This window comes from Mastigoproctus giganteus, chromosome 13 (genome assembly GCF_048544385.1).
Source record: "Mastigoproctus giganteus isolate SK-2022 chromosome 13, ASM4854438v1, whole genome shotgun sequence".
Lineage (NCBI taxonomy): Eukaryota > Metazoa > Arthropoda > Arachnida > Uropygi > Thelyphonidae > Mastigoproctus > Mastigoproctus giganteus.
This window is the reverse complement of record NC_143587.1, coordinates 43,211,887-43,228,697: the sequence shown is the minus strand read 5'-3', so window position 1 is coordinate 43,228,697 and position 16,811 is coordinate 43,211,887. Positions and strand designations below refer to the sequence as shown.

Sequence of the window (16,811 nt, the reverse complement as noted above, 5' to 3'; positions counted from 1 at the left end):
CCATAATATACATAATTAAGAAATACGCATGTTAACAGTAACTTATCAAAGATCACAAATGAATAGGCCGACCGGGCTAGCCGAGTGGGTAAAGTACCTGCCCGGCAGCCCAAAGGTCGCGGGTTCGATTCCCGCCTCGGGCTTGGATCAAAGTACTGCAAAAACCTTGGGAGGTGCAATATGGCCACAGAAGCCGATGCGCCAACAACTACCAAATCAAAAAAAAAAAAAAAAACAAATGAATAAAATCTGAAAATGTTTGTTTCCTGGCAATGTGCCTATACTGCTACACTGTTGCCTGCTTAATACATTAGACAAGTTGTAAGCACAGCATGGTCAGTTATCTCAGTGCTGCTACCAATCACATGTATGTCTACTGCTCTCTGATATATATATATATATATATATATATATATTTTTTTTTTTTTTTTTTTTTTAATGATTTTGAGTTTAATTTCACTCTAAAAATGTCAAAAAAACTGTAGATACCCCTATGGGTAACAATGGGAAGAAGAAATGGAAGCATTTCTTATTATTGATAGTGCAGAAAGTAGAGTTATTGGTGTGTCTGTGCAGCTTCTTACTGAAGAATATAGTATTGTAACTACCACTGTATGTGACTTAAAGAAACAAAAATGCAAGTTGTTGAAGTTTTACACTGAGAGTTATGACCATAAACTAATGAAAAATAGGAAAACATTGCATATGGCAAAAAATGAAGATCTTGACCATGTTCTGAAAGAGGATTCGACAAATGATTGGTCATGAAACCTGCTGATCATGAAGTACGTGAAAATTATATCTCTAAATAGGCCTACAAGGCTGGGACAATTCATGTTGATGATTAAGCTTCACACCAGCCAGAAGATAAATAAATTCAATACTGTAACTAAAAACACTTTATTTACAATAAAATAAGTATAAAATAGATGTATATTTACAATAAAAATATAAATAACACTGATAAAATATACTAAAAATAGAAATTACAAGCGATAAAATTTGCTGTAGCTTTCGGAGGCAGCAGTCTCCTTCCTCAGCAGCATATGTTTACTGTGCGGCACATCCTTAAAAAGCAGATCCACGGCACACGTCACATGGTTCCACGGTTGGAATTTTCCATTTGTGCACCGGGGCCGGAAATGGTTCGGGGGTGTGCTAGCTGAAACCGTTCATCACGTCCAAGAATGACGGTTTCCAGGAGGGGTGTATATGTACACCCCTATCCTAGTATTGCTAGCTGCCCCAATACGTAACCTCTCAAGCAATTTACTGTCCCAGAACCCTTTTGCATGATCTGTGATGACAGCATCCTCTGGGGAAATTTGATGTTGTTTCTTCGAGAAATGATCTGCTGTGGGGTGTACATCTGTACCCCCACCCTCCTGGAAACTGTCGTTCTTGGATGGGATGAATGGTTTCAGCTAGCGCACTCCCGAGTCATTTCTGGTCCTGGTGCACAAATGGAAAATTCCAACTGTGGAACCTTGTGACATGTGCCGTGGATCTGCTTTTTAAGGATGTGCCGCACAGTAAACATATGCTGCTGAGGAAGGAGACTGCTGCCTCCGAAAGCTACAGCAAATTTTATCACTTAATTTCTATTTTTGGTATATTTTATCAGTGTTATTTATATTTTTATTGTAAATATATATCTATTTTATACTTATTTTATTGTAAATAAAGTATTTTTAGTTACAGTATTGAATTTATTTATCTTCTGGCTGGTGTGACACTTAATCATCAACACAACATACACTGACGAATTTGCCAAAATAATATCTGACGAAAAGTTTGTTCCTGAACAAATTAACAGTGCTGATGAGACATTGTGTACTGGTGCTATGTTCCTAGAAAAACATTAGCATTTTAGCATTAGCATTAGTAGAGGCATTTGATGCAAGAAAGCAAGCTTATGCAGCATCAGCCAAAAAAAAAAAAAAAAAACCCCACTTCCACTTCACCCCTCTGTTCGTTCAAAATACCTGTCCAGCTGAGCCTTAAACTTATTTAGGCTATCAACCTCCACCACAAGGGATGGCAGTCTGTTCCACCAACCAACCACCCGCTGGCTAAAGGCAAATTTCCGCACGTCTATCCTACATCTGTCTTTCCTCAATTTGAATTTATGCCCTCTCAGGTGATTTTTCTGAGCTAGAGGAAGAATCCCATCAGCATTGAGCATGCTTAAACCATTCAAGGCTTTATACACCTCTATCAGATCACCTCGCTGGTGCCTAGTCTCCAGACACTGTAATTTGCAAAACTTAAGCCTTTCTTCGTAAGAGCACCCCTTTGTTCCATTCACTAATCTTGTTGCCCTTCTCTGTACTCGTTCCAGCAGCTCTACATCCTTCTTGAAATGAGGCCTCCAGACCTGTATACAGTACTCTAGGTGTGGCTTGACCATTGCCTTATACAATGGAATAATCACCTCCATATCCCTGCTGGAAAAATTCCTGTATATCATTGACAATACTCCATGAGCTACTCTTGCAGCCCGTCTGCACTGCTCAGAGAACTTCATATTTGCCTGCACAATCACCCCCAAGTCCCTTTCATTCTCTACCACTGTCAGTGTAGTACCACAGAGTTGATACGTTGCTCTGGGGTTGCTTTTTCCCATGTGTAGTACTTTACATTTGTCAATGTTAAACTTCATTTGCCACCTCTCAGCCCATCTGCTCAACCTTTCCAGATCCTGTTGCAGCAGCATAGTGTCAGTAGTGTCCTTGACAACCCTGCCAACCTTTGTATCATCTGCAAACTTGGACATTAAGCTTGATATACCATCATCAATATCATTTATAAATACAGAAAACAATAATGGACCCAACACTGAGCTCTGAGGGACTCCACTAATAACATTAGTCCACGATGAGCAGTGTCCATTGATTACCACTCTCTGTCTTCTCCCCCTCAACCACCCCTTTATCCATAGCAGCAATTTGCCTCCAATGTCACACTGCTCCAATTTGTGTAGCAGTCTTCCATGTGCAACAGTATCAAAAGCCTTTCTAAGATCCAAGTATATAATATCAAAGTTAGTCCCTGCATCCAGTTCTTTTGTGACTGCATCATAGTATCCAATCAAGTTGGTCAGGCAAGACTTCCCCTTAACAAAACCATGCTGTGTCTGAGCTATAACTGAAGTCTTGTCTAAATGATCCTGCAGTGCTTCTTTAACCAGTGCCTCCATTAATTTTCCTGGAACAGAAGTTAAGCTCACAGGTCTATAATTACTTGTGTCAGCCTTTGATCCTCCTTTGTGAATTGGGGTCACATTTGCACATTTCCAGTCTATGGGTACCTCCCCTGAGTCCAAGGAAGCTCTCTTAATTATGGCTAAGGGTTTGCTTACTTCCTTTGCTGCCTCCTTTAATATAACTGGATAGATCCCATCCATCCCGGGTGCCTTTCTTGTGTTTATCTTCAACAGTTTCTCCTCCACTTTACTCCCAGTTATTTCAAGATTCTGTAGCTTACTGCTAGAGTTGAATACACCTCTGGCATTCCCCTTGCTGAATAACTCCTCATGTGTGAATGTCGATGCAAAATATTCATTTAGTTTGTTAGCTACCTGAGCAGGATCATCAACAGTTGACCCATCAATATCAAGTGGACCAATCTGATTCATCCCCTTCCTTCTAGAGTTTACATAAGTAAAGAACTCTTTGCTGTTTTTCTTTGCATCCCTTGCCAAGGATTTCTCGTAATCTGCCTTCGCCTGCCTAACCTCCTTTGTAACTTGGTTGCATATCAACTTGTATCTATCATAGGCTTCTGTGTCATGTGTTAATTTGTAAGTATCCCATGCATTTTTCTTCTCTGCCATATGCCTCATTAGTTCATCTGACATCCATTTTGGCCTAAACCTTGAACAATATTTCTTAGTTGGTATGTAAAGCCTAGTAGCTTCCAAGATAAGTTCTTTGAATGCTTCCCATTTTGAATTTGCTGTTGGTAACATCATCAGTTGGTCCCACTGTATAGAATTTAAATACTGTCTCAGTCCATCGTAGTCGCCTTTACGGAAACAATAACCCTTCCCTTTACCCCTAATGGTAGTTACCTCTTTCAGTAAATCCCACTTCAGCACACTGTGATCACTGCCACCTAGTGGTTCATTTATCTGCAGATTCTGAATGCATGAAGAATCACTGCTGATAATCAAATCAAGAGTATTACTCCCTCTAGTTGCCTCCCGAACATGCTGATGTAGAAAACAATCATCCAATAAATCCACAAAAGCCCTGCTAGTGTGTGAGTAACCAGCCCCCAAATTCCAGTCAATATCTGGGAAATTAAAATCTCCCATTATAAGACTCTCTGATTTACTGGCCCACTCTATTTCCCTGTACAGTTCCTTATTATACTCATCAGAGTCATTAGGCCTATAGCACACTCCTACTCTCAATTTTGATCCCCCAATGCTTATGTCACACCAAACTGACTCAACACTGCACTGTCCAGCGATGTCGACTGGCTTCACTTCCTTGGTTTTTATGTGTTTCTTAACTAATAGCATAACCCCTCCCCCCTTCCTATCCTGTCTATCCTTTCTGTAGACGTTGTACTCCCCAAATTGCATTTCTGCATCCCTTATATCTGTGTGACACCACGTCTCTGATATCCCAACAATATCTGCCTTTGATGTTTTGAGCAATACCTCAAATTCATCAAATTTATTTACTAAACTCCTAGCATTGGTGTACACGCAAGTATACCTGCACCTGTTTCTATTCTTAGCTACCCTAACACAACCCATGTGTTTACTTGTACCGTAATGGCTCCCAGCAGTCTCTGAAATACCATGCATCTTGTTTTTCAGGCTTCTGCTCATTCTAATAGAAGCAGTGCAAGAATCTCTTTCACCTCTGCCAGTGGCTACTGTCAATCTATTGGTCTTTGTCTCCCCCCAAGCTAGCAGTTTTCCGACCCACCTAACACTGCCTCGATAGCATCAGCAAATATTCTTGCACCCTTTCTATTTAAGTGTATCCCATCCCTGTAGAAGCAATCTCTCCTGTTAACAAGTACAGTCCAGGCTGAAAAAAATTATACCCCTTGAGCCTTGCACAATCTTTCCAGGGCCGAATTGATCGACAAGGCTCTCATCATATACTCCCTCCTATCGTGTCTGGGCAGAATTGCAGACATTTTCAAATTCAACCCTAATTCTCGGCTTTTGTTCAACAGTGACCTGTACTTGTTAAGTAATTCATTAATAACGACTGATAAGAGAGCACCAACAGGTGTTAAGGATGCTAAGGACAGGTTGACTGTTTTGTGTATGTGAATACCGCAGGCACACAAATTAAAGTTTATTTTTATTTTATTTTTTTAATTTTATTTCATGAAAATCCCAAACACAAGAGGTATTAGAACCTATAGTAGAATGCCTGCTTCTGTAGATACTGCCCATGGAAGTGTCTGTAGAAGAGGCATGTAGCAGAAACAGAATGTCTATGAGGCAGAGAGGGAGAGTAGAAAGAGTTTGTTAGAGAAGACTTTGTTAACCTAACTGCTCTCTTTTGAATGGAATTCAGAAGCTTGAGAGAGGTTTTGGCAGCACCACCCCAGATGTGGGAACAATATTCCATGGTAGGGGAGATTTGCAGTTTGTACAGAGTTGAACAGCTGTTAGGAAGAAACTGAGAGTGAAAGAGAAAATTCTGTTTTTTAGATGCAAATGAAGCAATATTTGGGATGTGCTTATGCCAAGAAAGATAAGAAATCTGAGTGTCATCGAAGATAAGAATAGGAGCAGAAGAATCCTTGCTCCACTGGAGTGCCCGGAGATCAGCATTTAAGGAATTTGTAGTGGATATTCAAGAAGTTGAAGCTATTTGTGCTGGGCAAGGTTTCTTAAACTGGAAGGTGGAATGCAATGTGCTTCATCAGCAAAACAATGGGTAGGATTTCCAGTCAATAGAAGAAGGTCATTAACATAAAAGAGGAAAAGAGTGGGAGAAAGAACGGAACCTTGAGGAACGTCAGCAGCAGCAGTGAGCAATCAGAGAAAAAACTAGATACCCAATTACAGAAAAAAAAAAAAAAAAAAAAAAACAGTTGGCAGACCATAAGATGGAAGCTTATTTAGAAGAACTTAATGCCAAACACAATCAGAAGCCTTTGAAATGACAAGAGCAACTGCTTAAGTTTCACTAAACTTTTTTTCCATTAAATTTGTGCAGATATGGATAACATAAGACAGTATATCTCCAGTGGATTGACACTAGCAGATTCCATACTGGTAATCATTGATCAGATGGGAGGTTTCTAGATAGTTTAAGAGTTGGCAGTTAATAGATTTCTCCATAACTCTAGAAGGAGTAGAAGTAAGTGCAAGGGTGCCTCCGTAGCCAGGTGAGCAGGAGCAGCAGTGCGTAGCACACGCTTCTTGATTAGACCAGGGTTCGAGCCTGTGCCCACCAAATACGGAGGATGCGGAAAGGTCAGGGAATGACCACTGCATATCCCCGGAGCAATATGGCCTTAGTTGCTAATGCTCCTAAAAACCAAATGACAAACAAACAAGTAAGTGAAATGGGATAATAATTGCAATTGAACAATTGAATGGAATTGATAATTTCCAAGCAGAAGGGAAAACGACTGTGGAATAAGAAAGTGAAAAAAGGTGACACAGAACAGGAGTAAGTTCAAGAGCACAGGTTTTGAGAACAAGTGAATAAATACCACCAGGACCTGGCACTTTCTTGGCATCAAGACTGTTCTAAATTCTTCTGACATTCTTTGATAGAAGGGAATGGTAGGAGGTGGTTTACCAAAATTATCAATACACAAGTTAGAAGAAAATTAGGGTGCTAACAAGTCAGTTTTATATTTGGCTGAAGTGGCAATAGAACTGGTTTGACAGTGTTGGGAATAGAGATGGTGAAAAGTTGCAGCTAATATCTTTGGCAAGAGACCAGAATGCTCATCTGCCATTTGAACAAGAAGCAAGTTTTTACTTTTAGCCTGTTCAAAATCTAGTTTGGACTGATTAATAACTGCTTTACAATTGTTGCGAGCTTTTGTGAAGGCAGAAAATGAATCTGAAGGTTTGGATTTAAGCCAGTTGTGATATGCAACATTCTTATCCTGAACAGCCTTAGTACATTTATTGGAAAACCAATGTTTAGATAAAGGAAGAGATTTTAAGGTGGGGTGTGGAATAAAGGATTTCATCCCTATAAAAATAATTACACTGACATGATCTGAGCAAACATTGACATTAGAAGATTTGAAACAGTAATATGACCAAGGAAAATAAAATTATAAATCTTGCAGATCATTCCATTTTGTATTCTTGTAATGAAAAACAACACGAGGAGGTTGATAACGGCTATGAGAGAGAGAGGTTCCTTGGGAGAAGAGGTTCCAACTTATAACCTGAGGTGCCTAGAGGATCACTCAACTCAACTGGGTACTTAGAAAGATTATTTATGAGAAAAGATCGAGTGTGCTTGCTGTGTGTGGTTAGTATTGTCTGGTATTCTGGTAGGTAAATGAACAATCAGTGTGAGGTCATTTGTAATTGCAAATGCCTTGGCTGCTCAACCAGCTGGGTCTTTTACACTATAAAATGGAAGCTAGCAGTTGTGAACATTAAAATCACCAAGGAAGATTACCTCACTGTTAGGAAAGTTGGACAAGAGAAAGTTGAGTTTCAAAGTTAAGAAGTTGGAGTTCCAAGTGATTAATGGAGTTGGGAGAACGATAGAGGCAAAAGATGAATTTGACAAAAATGTGGCAAAAAGATTTTAAGCCAGAGAAGGTCAAAAAGATGAGATTCCAAATTACTAAGTCTCTGACAGGTAATATCAGAGTGGACCTATGCAGAAGTGTCACCTTTGAAGCGAAAGGAATCATACAGAGAATAATTAGGACAACTGAGATAAGTAGTGGCTGAATAAAGCAATAATTGGAATTCTGTCAGAAAAAGTACATTGGTTTGGCAGAATGTAAGTGGAAATGGACATCATTGAGATTGGAACTGAGACCACATATATTTGTGAAATGAACAAGGAAGTGTTTGTGAGGTTTAGATCTTTTCACAGATAAGTTTGTTCTATTAGTTTGACAATTCATGGTGTATTCACTAATAAGAAAAGGTGGGGAGGATATGTATAAAGTAATAAAAATTTGGATATGACATAAACGTGGCAAGAATTTACCCAGTTCCTTGACTTAATGTGGCATCAACAATGCCCCATGCATACACCCTGCTTGGACTCCTTTCAGTTACCATCTCTAAGAGTAGAGGCAGCTAGATTGTACACTAGCTGATCCAGAAGCCTTCTAGAGGGTTACTAATAGGCTCGATGTGGTGAACTAGTGGCTGGCCTGCGAACACTGTTTTAGAGCTGTACGCTCGAAATGTAAGAAAGATTGGATCTCCCCTTGATGTCCAGGTCCTCAAAAGACATCAGTCATTCTTCTCGATGGAAGAAATGGGGGGGACAGAGCTTTGCTCTGGAGACCAAACGTGGATTCTACTACTTCAAGCCTCCAATGAGCAATATGATGGTATTGCACCAGTTGATGAGAGTTATCTACCACCTAGTATTGCTTGTTAACACAGAGGGGCAGAATTTTCCTGTGAGGCTTGGGTGCCACACCTCGACACCTGCTTACTCTAAAATCCAATTAAACTATGTTGAAATTGTTCCCTACATCCAGCTCATGACTAACTGTGTCAAAATACTTACCAGGTTAGATAAGTTTTTGATTTTCCCTTAATAGGACCATGTTGTGTGTTCTTCCAAATGTCATTTCTATCTAAATGTCCTTGGATTGCACTCTTAATCATTGCCTCTAAGATTTTCCCTACGACTGAAGTCAGACTAACCAGTCTTACCAACTTCATTCTTAGAACTGCCTTTATGTATTGGCAATATGTTCCCACTTCTCCAATCCAAAGGAATCTCTTCCGAGTCCAGTGATGCCTGCATAATTAATCTCAATGGATCAATGCACTCTCTGGCTACCTCCCTCAAAATTACTGGGTATATGCCATCAACCCCAGGAGCCTTACTTGTCTTTAGGCTTGAAAGTTTTCTAATAAATAATCCATCCCTTGCTATTTCAGTAGCACTAATTTCTTGCTTTACAGCTTCAATCACATGACTTTGACAGGAATAAAGGTATACTACTGCAGCAAGATCTATAAAAATTATAGAGATGGGTTGAGAATTAGCAATTGAGGTTTAATATTGATAAATGCATGGTACTACATATGGGAAGCAGTAATCCCAGATGAGAATATATTTAAAGGTAGTGGAGAAATAAAAATACCTGCAGGTAATTGTGCAGTCACACATGAAGGTCTCTGACAATGCAGACAGGCTGCTAGGACAGCTCACGGGGTTCTGTCAATGATATTCAAGAATTTTTCCAGCAGGGACAAGGGAGATCATTATCCCATTGTATCAAGGCAAAGGTTAAGTTGCATTTGGATAACTGCATACAAGTTTGGAAACCTCATTTTAAGATCGGGTGTATCTGTTGGAATGGGCACAGAAGAGAACAGTAACAGATTAGTCTGGAGGGTACTCTTCAGATCTGCAAATTGCAGTGCTTGGGTGCTAGGCACTTGCAAGATGACTGACCCACTCGAAGTTTGTCTTTAATGGTTTGAGTAAACTAAATGTAATGTCCATGGTATTTGCACTCATTCTTAGATAAAACACATAAGGGTACATAATTGAAAAAGGTCTGGTTACAGGATAGATGTGCGAAATTCAGTTTTTACCAGGGAGTGATAGCTTTTGGAACAAAATTCCATGTGGTGTTGCAAATGTGGGTGGTATGAATAAATTTAAGGAAGAATTAGACAAATTCTTCTAAATTGTCTCCCCTCAACCCCGTAAGAGACTTGCAAGGAAGCAAACCTTTAGGTGTTTTTTTTTTTTTTTTTTTTTTTTTTTGTTGATGCTGTATATGCTTGCTTCCTTGCAAGTCTCTTAATTGAAGTGGAAGTGTCATAGAGTGCTCTACAGAAGTGGCTGACAAGTTGGATAGTGCTTTGCAGCAATATTTACAGTTGAAAGATCTTTCAAACTGTCAGGGAGAGGGAGATCAAGGAATCAGATTTCTGGAAAATATACTTATCTCAGACAAGAGTTTAGATCAGTTACTGAAACAATGGGAGGATAAGGCTCCAAGGGTAGACGTATCCTGTTGTATTAAAAGTTGCATGTGAGTGTATAAACCTATTTGGGAATGTTAATGAAATCATTTGATTCCAGAACTACCTCAACTTTTGACTGAAGAGGTGCTGATGTTACCCCACTCCACAAATGAAGGGCAAAAGAGACAATGGGCAACTATAGACCTGCAAGTTTGACTTTAATAGTGGGTAAAATCATGGAGCTTGTGTTAAAGGATATGATATTTGACCACCTTAATAGGATAGTATCTGTAATGTATTGACTCATGAAAGAGATTTCTTCCATCTCACATAAAAAAAAAAAAAACATTAAAATCTGAGATATTATAATTTGATGTACTGCTTCATTTAAAGTGGAAGGGATTCAGTAGTTAAACTGAAAAATAACCAACTTTACTATCATGGTGACATAATAATTTATGTTATTATATATAGTAGATAACCTGAATGTTGCTAACTAGAATTCCTTGATATCCTGAAGTTCTACAATCTTCGATGGAAACCTTCAAAGGTATGAACGATGCTGTAAAAAATTTTGTTAACTCAAACTGCATTTAATACCATTCTCAATAACTGTACATTTTTGTGATTTGATCCCTTAAAACTAGATTAACAAAAATGTTTCTGTGTAGGCTTAATCCACAGAGAAGTTTGCAGGCAGGGAGCAGCACATTCATTATATTACTTTGGCAGAATCATGACAATTACTTTTGTGGTCAGTTATTAACTTTAGTTGACTGGTCAATTAGTCTGACATGAGATTGTACTTACAGCTGCAGTAATTCTGTAGCCTTCATTTTCAGAATGCATGTATACCTTTAGTTTAAGCTTCAGCATTGTGCAGGATGGGATCAAAGAGTAAACTGGAAGCCTACCAACATTCTGTGAAAAAGTTGGATACAATTAAGCATCAGGACAATGCATCTGGAACTTCTGGCTGTAGAAGAGGGTAATAGATTGTCTGTAATTGCTGTTGAATTGTGACTTCTCCTAATTTGCTCTCACCTTAACTAACAAATAAGAATGCAAGTTGGAAACAGGTAGATCCTAACTAATTCCTTATTATAAGAAATGAATGAGAAGTTCAGGTTGTCAATATATAGACCAGTGTGTATTAAAGTGATTTCCTCAGTGCCAAGAAAACATTCCTTTAAGTGGAACACTTATTTGTGAAAAGGCAGAACAATTTGCTTATATATTTTAATCTTGATTTAAGGCAAATAGTGGGTGGCTAGTAAATTTCAAAAAAAGACACGATATTTTTTTTCAGAACTTTTTTTTTGTTAACGATTAGGTCTGTGATAAATGTTGCAAAAATTTGTCTGAAATTCTAAGATTATAGCCCTAATGATATGTTCAATGCAGGCTAGACAGGTTTGTTTACAAATGTTTGTCTGGTAAAATAATCTTACTGAATATTTTGCATAAAGTGAGTATTAAGATAGTTATAGTGTAAGACTAATTATGTGTTAATCATTAACATAAAAAAAATGCAGAATTTTTTTATGTTAATGTAAAAGTAAACTGCAGCCATTATCAACCCACTGCAGGATGGAAGCCTCCTCAACAATTCATGCTGAGGGGGAATGGACCATAATCTGCCACGCTGGTCCAGTGCAGGTTGGCAGATCAAGAGTATTTAGCTGTTAGGGGCTTTAACCCCAGTCTACTCAAAGAGTGTATGCTACTGCACTCCCGCTCCTGACCACTCGGCTACAGAGGCCTCTTATATTAATGTAACTTATATCAACTAACTGCTGCACTTTGTGCAAAATAATACGAAGTTGACTAATAAGTGGTTAATTAATAAAGTGGTGAGATTACACTTACACTTTAATATAGAGTAATACAGTTCTGTAGTTATAAAATTTTTTAAATTTTATTTAAAATTCAAATGATAAAACAATGTATCAGTAAGGCCTGCTGTATATTTTCAGTTTTGTTTATACAGTAACTTATTCTAAACAGAAAAGCAGCAAAATTCAATAAATTGAATTTTTGATGACTCAGAGTATTTTTTTGTTCCCCTTGATATTACTGAGGTGGTTGTCGTCTTAAATAATTTTCTGTATACTGCATTATTTTTTTGTATGGTCTTTCCAAATTTTTTAAGTTTGTTAATTTTAGTATATTTTATTTTTAGCATTAAGGAAGAATAAGGCTTCATGCAAATGGTAATTGCCATACGTGATCATGGACGTTGATCCCCCATCTCTAAGTTGTTCAAATTTAAAGCGATCTAGCAGTGCCCCAATGATTAATGTTTTAACTAGTTCAAGGTAAGTAACACCAGTTTGGATTTAGTGTATGTTGTAAAGTGAAAACTATTAATTTCTGGTTGTTAGGACAATTTGATTTGTGCATTTGGTTTTCCTTTATGTCATTAAATGCAATCTGGTTACTCTGAGATTACAGAGTTATATAATTTATTAGCTATATGGTCTTATTATTAGCTATATACAGCAGGCCCCCGTTATAACGCGGTTCGCTTTACGCTGATTCGCTATAACGCTGTTCTTATATTATAACCCGTATCTGACTATAACGCTGTCACAGATCACTATAACGCTCTTTTACAGATTACATTTTTGACATATTTAACGAAATCATTTCATTTGATGGAGTCGATAGCTTGAAAATGAATAGCAAAACAGCATTAAAACGTTTCCCACGCCGACTTGAGCAATTTTCCCACGCTCAGTGAAATTTTCTCTCACGCTAATTTAAGTACAGTCACTTGTTACGTAGTTCCGAGATCAACATTTTAAAAAATGATCAAATATATTGCTTGTAATATTTGCATTATATGCATTTATCCGAAGTCTAGTTAGTCATCACTCAGTACAGTATTAGACATCGTGCGTAACGGACAGTTTACTTGAACATTGTATCATAATTAATTCAACCAACGCAGTTATATTTTCGAAGAGCTAATAATGACCGACAGGAATGAAAATGCAACAACGTCTGGGCGCAGTACGAAGACTATAAATGTAAGAAAAAGACTGAATTTGAAAATTAAATTAGACGTTTTGAAGCGAATCGATTCCGGTCAACGACAAGAGGATGTGTGCCATAATTTAGGACTCGCAAATTTAACTGTAAGAACAATTATGAAAAAATAAAGAATTAATTTTAGCAGCGGGAAAGATAGCTGTTCCACTGCAAGCAACTAGGACTAGACCGGCTATTAGGATTGAAATGGAAAGACTAATTTTTTTGAAGATAATATTCCAATGCAGAATTCAGTTAAGTTAAATATTAAAAAAAGAGAGAGAGAGAAAGAGATTAGCCAATACGATGATCTGAAGAAAACTCGCCTAAAAAAAAAAATGTGGAACCATTTAAAACTGGTAGAATACATTTAAAATCCCGGGAGAAGCCGCTAGTGCAGATTAAGGAGCCGAAACTTTCAAAAAAGAACTTGTTAAAATTATTGAAGAGGGGTATTATGTGTTATACTTCTCAACAAGTTTTTAACATAGATGAAGCAGGACTTTTGTGGAAACGAATGCCTAAAAGAAGTTTCATATTGAAAGAACAAAAAACATGCCAAGTTTCAAAGCGGTGAAGGATCGGTTGACTTTATTGTTGGGTGGTAACGCTGCGGGCCATTTAAAATTAATACCCCTTTTAGTTTATTTGGAAGAGGGCCAAAGTTCAACTCAAAATCCACACATTTTTCATGATTAAATTCATCCATTAAATTAAATCAATTAAATTCATTATTTTAATTGGAATTTTGTTTACTTTTGAGACGCAAGTAGTTACCACATAATTATACGTATGTAATGCAGAATATTTTATATGTGCAAATATTTGAATATTAAATATTTTGACCGACATTTGTGCATCTTTTCATTACCGTTTATTATTGATTAAGAAATATCCTATGGCACCGACCGCAGCTCACAAATACATATGTTACCTTATGGGAAAGCGGCGCTCGCTTAGCGCGGATTCACTTAGCGCTCTGTTTTTCCGGAACGAATGATCAGCGTTAAGCGGGGGTCACCTGTACTCATAATTCCAATTACCATATTTCTCAGTGATTCCAGCTAGTTTGCATTGAAAGTAAATACATTTTATTTATTAAATAAAACAAAATTTAATAAAATAAAATAATAAAATGAAAGTAAATAAATCATAAAAGTAAATAAATAAATTTTTTAAATAAAATTTAGATTTAGTTAAATTTTTTTCCTACATAACTAGGAGCATGCTGCAGCACCTAGATGAATCATTGATGAATATATAATTTGCGAAATAAAAAGAAGTTGGTTAGATGAAAAGTGTATTCTGAGCATCATTTTTAACGTAACTTTATTCTTCTGCTTATTTCCTTGAAGTAAACTTTGTAATTTTTTGTATCGATATTTCATTATGATCTGAATGCTTCTATAAATGTATGGTTAGCTTTAAAATTTAGAAAATGGTAATTGCCATATGTGATCACGGATGTCGATCCCCTATTTAAGCGATAACATTTACAGAAATGCCAGCAGTATAGTGATATATTGTTTTTCTCCCTATCAATTTGGTGGACATATATTTTTTGATGTTTCTGTGCTTCCTCAATTTTTCTCCATTTTCTATGAATGCCGCAGTCTATTTTTTTTTACAGTTGCAGCCATTATCATTGTCATCTCCCTTGCATTTTTAATCAAAATAAAATAATGTGTTTGAATAACAAAATACATTGAAATGTGGTACAGATTTCCCATCTCAGGCTTAGCACAGACTAAAAAATGTCCACGTTAAACTTTATACACTAACTTTCTAAACTCGTCAGACTGCCAATCATCCATTCGGTATTCATATCCAAAGGCTACACAGAGATTTGAATATCACATTAGACAATGTGACACAAATACCACTCTGGCACACAAGCATGCCAGAGTGGAGAAGGTTGCCCCATCACCAGGGAAACCCTCTCCATCCTGGCATGCTTGTGTCCCAAGCTGCAACTTCTCTCTTAACAACTGGAGAAAGGACAGTACTCCAACTGCTGTCTACCTGCATCCCTTTTTAGCACAGTGCTCTGAACATTCTGATATCTTGCCAGTTTACACAGATGGCTCAAGGTCAGAAGTGTATGTGGGATCTGCAGCTGTCTTCCCAGACATCACGGTAATGCAGTGTGTTCACTGCAGAGCTGCATGCAGTTGAGTAGCCTTGGATCATGTACAAACCACCCACCACAAAAAATATATTATATATACCGATCTCTGAGTTCATTGCAGGCTTTATCATTGATGAGGTTCAGCCCTCATTCTGTCCTGACCCGGATATAGCAGAAGCTGCACTTCCTTTTGCAATCTGAATTTGATGTTCATTTCTGCTGGATCCCTGGCCACATTGGGATCTTAGGAAATGATTTGGCAGACACTGCAGCCAAATCAATGAGCCTTTTTAACTCATGCCTGTTAGTCCCCTATACAGACTACAGGCAATTAATACAAAAGAAACTGGTATCCCAATGGCAACACTCATGACATGGGCAGACTGCAAATAAGTTATGTGAGATTAAGCCTGTAATCGAACACTGGTAGTCTAGTCTGTGCAGGAACTGAAAAGAGGAAGTTCTATCTCAGCTCTACATTGTCACTTGACACATTGCTATCTGCTGAGGGCAGACGATCGTCCTATGTGTAAAAATTGTGACACCGTTTTAAGTCTGTCATATTTTAATTGGATGTACATATTTTAATAATGATCTTCGTTTATGTTTTACCCATCTCTGAGCCTTATACACTCAGACATATTTTATTGGACAATGGCAGCATGTCAGATATATTTAAGTTTTTACAACTTATCAATTTATATGATTTTATCTAGAATGTTTTATTGATTTATGCTCTGTTTTATATCATATATTCTTTTATAATAATAATATATTAGTTTATTATAATAATGTATTTTTATATTTTATACCCTTTTTACTTGGCTCAGTATAGCCTCAGATGCTGATGCACCATAAAACCACTTTTCTTCTTTTATAATAATAATATATTAGTTTATTATAATAATGTATTTTTATATTTTATACCCTTTTTACTTGGCTCAGTATAGCCTCAGATGCTGATGCACCATAAAACCACTAAACAAACAAACTCTCTTTTTAATAGTGTTGTCAACATGTATTTAAATTTAAATGTCTGCTAAAAGTAGCATTTTGTTATAATTTCAGTGCACAAATTCTGCCAAAATTAATAAAAATTTATAATAAATCTAATTTTGTTTTGTGATTTTTGAAAACAGTCTATTAGTCGATGTATCCCCCCAAGCCAGCAGTTTTCCGACCCACCTAACTCTGCCTCTGATAATGAAAACAGTTAATAAACTGTTTTCATTATCTTCTTGTAGTTCAGGACTTTCAATATCAGCTTTGAGCCAGATGTGGAATTCTAAGTTGTATATTTTTTTATAATAAATTTTCTTGAGTTAGACATTGCTTACAAGGTGACTTGTATTTATGTTACTCAATTCCTGACTAGTGGGTTCCTTACTCAACTTTGAATTCCATGTTAATGTTATATTGTAAACATGTCTTTGACGTTGATAACTTTTAAAAATTTTGTAAGACCTGTATTCATTTCTTTTGTTTTTTTTTTTTTTGACGAAACTGAGCTCAGAA

At 37.1% G+C, this 16,811-nt stretch overlaps 1 protein-coding gene across 3 annotated transcripts in view; it reads left to right on the top strand.

Annotated features, from left to right (window-relative positions):
• Positions 1-16,811, top strand: part of LOC150075991 (P2R1A-PPP2R2A-interacting phosphatase regulator 1) — a 155,149-nt gene that overhangs the window by 24,290 nt on the left and 114,048 nt on the right. For all 3 annotated transcript variants that reach the window (XM_090387132.1, XM_090387131.1, XM_090387130.1), the window contains exon 2: positions 12,318-12,453. In XM_090387132.1, coding sequence (XP_090243258.1) covers positions 12,368-12,453 — 86 coding nt within the window. In that variant the 5' untranslated portion in view covers positions 12,318-12,367. The remainder of the gene's footprint in view (positions 1-12,317; positions 12,454-16,811) is intronic.